The sequence below is a fragment of the Octopus sinensis genome, unplaced genomic scaffold, assembly GCF_006345805.1.
Source record: "Octopus sinensis unplaced genomic scaffold, ASM634580v1 Contig11315, whole genome shotgun sequence".
Classification (NCBI taxonomy): domain Eukaryota; kingdom Metazoa; phylum Mollusca; class Cephalopoda; order Octopoda; family Octopodidae; genus Octopus; species Octopus sinensis.
Window position 1 is genome coordinate 17,292 of NW_021832316.1, and position 9,016 is coordinate 26,307.

The 9,016-nt window shown below is 37.6% G+C and overlaps 1 protein-coding gene across 1 annotated transcript; it reads right to left on the reverse strand.

Moving 5' to 3' along the window:
• Positions 1 to 394: 394 nt before the first annotated feature.
• LOC115228889 (receptor-type tyrosine-protein phosphatase N2) lies at positions 395 to 8,379 on the reverse strand (the record flags this gene model as incomplete). The annotated part of the gene is made up of 4 exons (XM_029799364.2): positions 8,294 to 8,379; positions 5,008 to 5,085; positions 2,756 to 2,875; positions 395 to 561 (listed from the first exon to the last, which is right to left on the reverse strand). Coding segments are annotated over exons 3-4 (287 nt in total), but the record flags the coding sequence as incomplete, so codon positions are not given.
• Positions 8,380 to 9,016: the final 637 nt, after the last annotated feature.

Sequence of the window (9,016 nt, forward strand, 5' to 3'; positions counted from 1 at the left end):
ATATGCGTGTATATATACATGTAGATGTAGGTACGTACATATATGTATGTATATATGCATATGTTTTATTTATTTATTAATTTAGATATATATATATATAGAGAGAGAGAGAGGGGGAGTAGCGAGGGGGTAGAAGAAAAAGGGAGTAGGAGAGGATTGGAGAACGAAAGAGGGAGAGAGACAGGAAGAATAAAACAAGAGGAGGTGAAAGGGGAAAGAAGAAACAAAGAGAGAGGATGGAACACACAGCAGATGGGAGAGGTGGAGAGGGGCAGGGAAGTAGGGGAGGAAAAGGAGGGAAGACAGAGGGAGCAGGGAGAGATTGGTGTAATAAGGAAGGATGAGAAGGGAAGAGATAAGAAAGATGAAGAGAGAGAGAGATAAAAATACTGACCGACGGAAATCAAGCAAAACCTTCACCGATGTCGGAATGGAGAGATCAAGCCAAGACAAGAAGTGGAACTGGGTGACAGTCCGTGTTTCATTGGTTTGTAGATTCTTCAGGTAAAAGCTGCGTACCAGGTAGTCATCACACCAGATATGTTCAGAGACCAGATGTACCTGTACAGTTGGAACAACTTGCTTTAGACATAAGCCTACATATGTGTATCAACATATATTTTAAAGAGTTTTGTTGTATAAGGCCTGTACAATGCGAGAAGGAACAAAATAAACTAGAAAATGAAGAGAAAAACTAAACAAAACAAAGTTGCAGTTTTACTTTGCATTTCTGTATTTTGGGGTTACAACCCCTTCATCAGGACATTTGATATACATATACATGTGTGCGTGTGTGAGTGTGTGAGGGCACATGGCTTGGTGATTAGGGTGTTGCACTTGCGATCATGAGATCATGTTTGGCATGGATTGGACGGTAATAACTTTGAAGTTTCGGTTTATAGATGTCATCAAATAGTTTGAAGAGTACTAGCGAGCTGAAACTTTAAAGGCTTAGTCAACCATAACCTTCTAAAAAGTAACATGTACTCCATAAAGTACTGAGTGATCTTTTAATTCAATGTTATACTGCTTACCTATCTATCTCTCTATATATTGGTATAGAAAAACCCAACTAATGTGTGTGTGTGTGTGTGCATATATGTGTGTGCCCCAGCATGGCCACAGCTCATTAGCTGAAACTGGAAAAATCAAAATCAAAAATCATATATATATATATATATATATATATATATATATATATACCGTAAATCCTCGAGTATAGTCTACCCTTGAGTATAATACGCAGGGGATTTTTAGGGGGCTGTACCTCTGAAAAACCTAAACCTTGTGTATAATACGCACCCCTTCTCTAACTTGAGTCGTGCATAATTAAGCCAGTAGCACTTAGTCGAACAAACACTTTCGCGCATGCGTAATACAATAATGGTGATGTTCTTAACTGTTATATGGGAATGTAAATATGTTTGCAAATTGTCTTTGTTACATGTTATTCTGTGTTCTGAATACTTTTATTTTAATAAATGTTGCTTACTGCAAGTTATGGATGATTCTTTTATGACTTCATTGCTTTCAGGCTTAGCTTAAGGTATTTTCACGCACGACATCACAAAATGCGTCTGAATAAACATTGCTGGACAGCAAATAGAGACTTGGACATTGCTTAGAAAATATTTTTCATTTTTAACCTCGTATATAGTACGCACTAGGGATTTTAACCGTTAAATTTTTGGAAAAAAGTACGGATTATATTCGGGGATTTACGGTATATATATATAAAACATATATTATATAACTGGTTTGTTGCCTAACACTCCATTATATAACTTCACACAAAACTGATTGGTAAGACCAGCCGTGATGGATACTTAATATTATAAAATTCGAACAATATATCTACTCTACTGACTGACAGTTATACGAGTGCATCTTCTCCCTGACTTATGGTCTCTTAGATCCTCAAGTATTATATATATGTATATAATAATATATGTATATATATATATATATATGTAATATATATATATTATGTATATATATGTATATATATGTATATATATATATTATTATATATATATATATATATATATATATATATATATAGTAGGAGGAGACCCCTTCAGTCACGAATGACCATGGGATTGCACCTAGACAGTTATCCTCCGAGGAAAAAGTCTGGGCAAGGTTGTTTTATGGAAGACCAGCAGTTGCCCATGCATACCGGCCTCCCCTCTCCACACCACCGGTGTTATCCAAGGGAAAGGCTAAGGGGCCGATACAGCTTGGCACCTGTGATGTCGCAACTCATTTCTACAGCTGAGTGAATTGGAGCAACGTGAAATAAAGTGTCTACTCAAGAGCACAACATGCAGTCCAATCCGGGATTTGAGCTTACAACCTCACGATCGTAAGCTCGACGCTCTAACCACTGAGCCATGCACCTTCACATATATATATATATATATATATACATATAAAAATGTATGTGTATATATATCTAAATCTATGTGTATATATATATATATATATATATATATATATGAATGTATATATATATGTGTGTATGTTGATATACATGTATACATATATATGCATATGTGTATATATATATATATATATATATATATTTGTATATGTGCATGTATATAAATATGTGCAAGTATATCTGGGTGTACATTTGTTAGTGTGTGTGTGTGCGTGTAGGTGTGCATATTTGTACATATATGTGTTCACATATGCCTATGTGTGTGCATGTGAAAGAGAGAGACAGAGAGAGAGAGAGTAGGTGTGCGCTTACCTCATAAATGTGATAAAGATCACTGCCTTCTTCTGGCCAATAGCGATGACACATGGCGTCAGCATTCTCCGTTAGTTTGGTCAGCATCACTATTACAACACTGCCTTGTTCCCATACCATCTGGTAAACAAAAACAAACACCATTATTATTATCATTACTAGCAGTATCACCCGGCGTTGCTCGGATTTGTGAGGGAAATAACTATAAAGCATTTTTAGAGAGTTATAGCCAAAAAATAGCAAAAAAAAGGAAAAAAAATTATGTAAATTTTTTTTGAGGAGTTAAAAAGGTCGAGTTGCGTCCCCTAGACAGTCTGGGTTTGTGTTTCTGATTCTCGACCCCATGTCGAATTTATCGATTTTTTTCAGAATGGGGGAACTTTTCAAAATTTTCGCTTCATTAGTTTTGAATTATGACTTGGGCTATGGTGTGTCAAGTTTCATCAGAATCGGTTGAAAGCCGTGGTCAGGGTGAGGGTACAACCTAACAGACACACAGACACACACACAAAACAAACTGCCGTTTATATAGAGAGAGATTATGACAGTGTCAAAATGGCAGAATGGTTAGCACACCAGGCAGAATGCTTAGCGGCATTTCATCCATCATGACATTCTGAGTTCAAATTCCACCAAGGTCAACTTTGCCTTTTATCCTTTCAGGGTCAATAAATTAAGTACCTATTTCTTTATTATCCACAAGGGGCTAAACATAGAGGAACAAACAAGGACAGACATAGGTATTAAGTCGATTACATCGACCCCAGTGCGTAACTGGTACTTAATTTATCCCGAAAGGACGAAAGGCAAAGTACCCTCAGCGAATTTGAACCCAGAAAAGTAATGCAGACAAAATACTATTTCTTTATTACCACAAGGGGCTAAACATAGAGGGGACAAACAAGGACAGACATAGGTATTAAGTCGTTACATCGACCCCAGTGCGTAACTGGTACTTAATTTATCAACCCCGAAAGGATGAAAGGCAAAGTCGACCTCGGCAGAATTTGAACCCAGAACGTAACGGCAGACAAAATACCTATTTCTTTATTATCCACAAGGAGCAAAACATAGAGGGAACAAACAAGGACAGACATAGGTATTGAGTCGATTACATCGACCCCAGTGCGTAACTGGTACTTAATTTATCGATCCCGAAAGGATGAAAGGCAACGTCGACCTCGGTGGAATTTGAACCCAGAATGTAATGGTAGACAAAATACCTATTTCTTTACTACACACAAGGGGCTAAACATAGAGGGGACAAACAAGGACAGACATAGGTATTAAGTCGATTACATTGACCCCAGTGTGTAACTGGTACTTAATTTATCGACCCCAAAAGGATGAAAGGCAAAGTCAACCTCGGCAGAATTTGAACCTAGAACGTAACGGCAGACGAAATACCGCTAGGCATTTCGCCTGGTGTGCTAATGATTCTGCCAGCTCGCCGCCTTCGTCAATAAATTAAGTACCAGTTGCATACTGGGGTTGATCTAATCGACTGGCCACCCCTCCCTCAAAATTTGGGGTCTTGTGCCTATAGTAGGAAGAATCATTATTATTATTATCATTATTATTATATTATTATTATTATTATTATTATTATTATTATGGCTGTGTGGTAAGTAGCTTGCTTACCAGCCACATGGTTCCGGGTTCATTCCCACTGCTTGGCACCTTGGGAAAGTGTCTTCTACTATAGCCTCGGCCCGACCAAAGCCTTCTAAGTGGATTTGGTAGACGGAAACTGAAAGAAGCCCTCCACCTGCCTTCGTTTTTTGTTTATTTTTGTAAACCTTCCTATTATATATATATATATGTGTATGTGTGTGTGCATGTGTGTGTGTTTGTCCCCCCAACATTGCTTGACAACTGATGCTGGTGTGTTTACGTCCCAATAACTTAGTGGTTTGGCAAAAAGTACTAGGCTTCCAAAGAATAAGTCCTGGAGTCGATTTGCTCAACTAAAGGCGGTGCTCCAGGATGGCCGCAATCTTCGCCACTACACCAAAAGGACAAACGGATTAAGAGTCATTGCACTGGTAGCACAAACGAGCTTCAGATGAATAAGATGAGCTCCAGGATGCACTTAATGGGGTGACCATGGATGGAAGGGTTTTAATAACACGATTGTAGAAACAGGGTGGACTTTGAGGTTTAACAACAACAACAACAACAACGATTACGATGCCAAAGAAAACAAGCACAAACAACAATAACACCGACAACAACAATAACTTGTAACTTACCTGCCAAAAGTCAGCAACTGTATGTGGCAAAGGTCCTTGGGTGGCAATATATGCTGGATTCTTTGGATCATGGTCAGTCTGTGGATAGAGAGAGAGAGATATACAGATCATATATGTGTGAATATGTACATATATATGTATGTGTGTGTATATAAGTATATATATATAACCATATATATATATATATATATATATAATATATATATATGGCGATAATAATTAATTTTATTGTATCGCATTTGACTTTGTTATCGTATATTATATATATATATATATAAGTATATATAGTCAAAAATTGTGAAGCATGACTGTCACCACTACTACCATGAACCTGAAGATTGCAGAATTCAATGCATAAAGTACTAGTTCAATCAGATGAACATTTAACATTCTTTTATTTTATTTTATTATATTATTTATCTTATCTTATATCATTATAAGATTGTAAATAAAACGTGAAAATCAGACAGGTTGGAACTCCTTTTATTAATATATTCTTCTATACACAATCACACACCCCGTTATATATATCTATAAAAGTATATATATAACCAATATATATATATATATATATATATATATATATATATATATTCTTTATTTGTTTCACAGTCATTTGGCTGCGGCCATGCTGGAGCAGCGCCTTTAGTCGAACATATCGACCCCAGGACTTATTCAGTGTAAGCCTGGTACTTATTCTATCGGTCTCTTTTTGCCGAACCGTTAAGTTACGAGGATGTGAACACACCAACATCGGTTGCCAAGCGAAGGTGGGGGTACAAACACAGACACACAAACACACACACATACACACACCACATATATATATATATATATATATATATATACACACACACATATGTATGTATATATATATGACGGGCTTCTTTCAGTTTCCGTCTACAAAATCCACTCACAAGGCTTTGGTCAGCCCAAGGCTATAGCAGAATACACTTGCCCAAAGTGTCACTCAGTGGGACTGAACCCAGAACCATGTGGTTGGTAAGCTAGCTACTTACCACACAGCCACTCCTGCGCCTATATATATAAATATATATGTATATATATATACAGAAGAATCATCTCAATCCTGTCTTCTTTCTGCCGCCTAAAACCTCATCTCCAATGCTCGGTGCGCCCGCCCTCCACCCCCCCCACCACCAATACCGATATCTCTATATTTTGCTCCATCTTACCGGTCGCTTCCTCCCACCACCATTATAGGTGTCTACTCTTCAACCCCCCCCTCTTCAATACGCTATTTCACCATGCATTACCCTCTCTCGATAATCCTACTTCTACTTGCCTAGAACCTGTCATCATTTCTCTGAACCACCCCTCCCCACTGGTGCTCCCCTCTATTTCTGCACCCCCCCCCCACCATAAAAAAGCACCATCCGAACGTGGCCGATGCCAGACCCTCTGGCACCTGCGCAGGTGGCACGTAAAAAACACCCACTACACTCGCGGAGTGGTTGGCGTTAGGAAGGGCATCCAGCTGTAGAAACACTGCCAGACTAGACTGGAGCCTGGGGCAGTCCCGAGCTCCCCAGACCCCGGTCGAAACCGTCCAACCCGTGCTAGCGCGGAAAACGGACGTTAAACGATGATGATGATGATGATGATGATATATACAATATAAGAAGCATATATGTGTATGTGTGCATATACATAGAGCTTGAAAAAGTCATATGTTCAGGAATTAATATGGAGTCATAGTTCAAGAGACTTAACGACCCTCCATGCTTGTTTTTGTTTGGTTTCCCTGTAGGTCTCCACTGTCCTGTTTTTGTTCCCAACTTTGACCCTCCATAAATCCTAAATTTTAGTTTGGAATTTATGGGTGCAACTGTCTTTGAAGACTCATATTGTCGCTGAATGCTCGAAATGAAGAGTGGCTGTGTGGCAAGTAGCTTCTTTTCCATTCCTCTTATTATTATTTCATTTATGCGCAACAGCTTAAACTGTCAGAAAAGAAACATTTCCAACCATGGGCTACAAGTAAACTCAGATGCCAAGAACTTTCTTAAGTATCCAAACTGTCCCTAATAACATTGCTTTCTGGATCTGCACTAAACTAGGTTATATAATAAGCCTAGTACATATTATATCGGTCTCTTTTGCCGAACCGCTAAGTGTCGGGGACGTAAACACACCAGCATCGGTTGTCAAGCGATGTTGGGGGGTACAAACACAGACACACAAACAAACACATATATACATACTAGCAGTATCGCCCAGCGTTGCTCGGGTTTGTAAGGGAAATAACTATATAAGCATTTTAAGAGAGTTACTTCCCTTATATAATAGCCAAAAAATGCATTAAAAATGGGTAAAAATGATGGTAAATTTTTTTTTAAATCGTAGACTCATCGTAGTTAATACCCAAAAGGGCTCGATATAAATCATGACTATAAGATACCCACTTTTGGTTAAACTGCACCGCAAAATGTGGGAGTAGTTAGGAATCTAAATCGTAGGAGACAGACACACAACTTCACTTTTATATATAAAGATATATATACATATATACGATGGGCTTCTTTCAGTTTCCGTCTACCAAATCCACTCACAAGGCCTTGGTCGGCCCGAGGCTATAGCAGAAGACACTTGCCCAAGGTGCCACACAGTGGGACTGAACCCGGAACCACGTGGTTCGTAAGCAATGTTATTATTATTATTATTATTGTTGTAGAATTGTTAGCATACTGGGCAAAATGTTTAGGAGTATTTCGTCTGTCCTTACATTCAGAGTTCAAATTCCACAGAGGTCAACTTTACCTTTCATCCTTTCAGGGTTGATGAAACAACCACCAGTTATGCACTGGGATTGATGTAATTGACTAGGGCTCCACCTCGCTAAATTTTAGGCCTTGAGCCTTTATTAGAAAGGAATATTCTAATATTCTATTATTATTATTATTATTATTATTAGTATTATTATTATTATTATTATTACTAAGGTGGTGAGCTGGCAGAATCATTAGCATGCCAGGCAAAATGCTTAGCAGTATTTTGCCCATCCTTACATTCAGAGTTCAAATTCCACCAAGGTCAATTTTGCTTTTAATCCTTTTGGGGTCAATGAAATAAGTACCAGTTACATACTGGGGTCAACATAAATGACTGGTACCCTCCCTTAAAATGTGAGGCCTTGTGCCTGTAGTAGAAAGGACTTATCAAAGGGCCACATATTACTGATCTGACCACCATACAGCAGGTACTGCCAACTGGAGAGAGAGAGAGAGAGAGAGAGAGAGAGAGAGTAAAAATATAAGCTACTCACTATGGTGCTGGCATTGATGTAGTCGGAACCTGAAGCATTCGTGGACTGGTTTAGCAGGACACGAGAATGGTTGTCTGAAATTAAAGAGGAAAAAGTCAAAAATCTATCTATTTATTTATATTATATTTATAAGCAACAAGGATATCCAGAAATAATGCAGTACGATCGTTTCATGCAACTCCATTTAATTGAACAATTCAAACATTACATCACTTTTAAAATGTAGAGCAATCTTCAGTTGCACAAAGACATAGAATTTAGTTAAATTTGAAGGACTCATTTATATAATTTTATCCAAAATCACCAAGAGAATAAGGAGATAGACAATTCGCACTGTTCAATTAAATGGAGTTGCATGAAACAATTTTACTGCATTACCTCTGGATATCCTTGTTGCTTATTTTGATTATAATCAATTTAATTTAAATTATATGGATAATACCATACTAAATTCTGGTGCTTCAACTTAAGCACCATATAGTCATCTGAACCTAAATATTTATTTATAACCTGTATATATATATATATATATATATATATATATATATATATATTATATATATATATATAAATACTTGGAAGAAGAAGAAACGACGTGTGCATTGCGGGAATGTTCCTTGTGCTGTTTGTCTTGTATTCTGTTTTAAGTTGTAAAAAAAAGTCCATTTCCTTGTTTGGTCTTATGTTTTCGTTTCTCATTGTGTTCTATGTTTATTTGTGGTG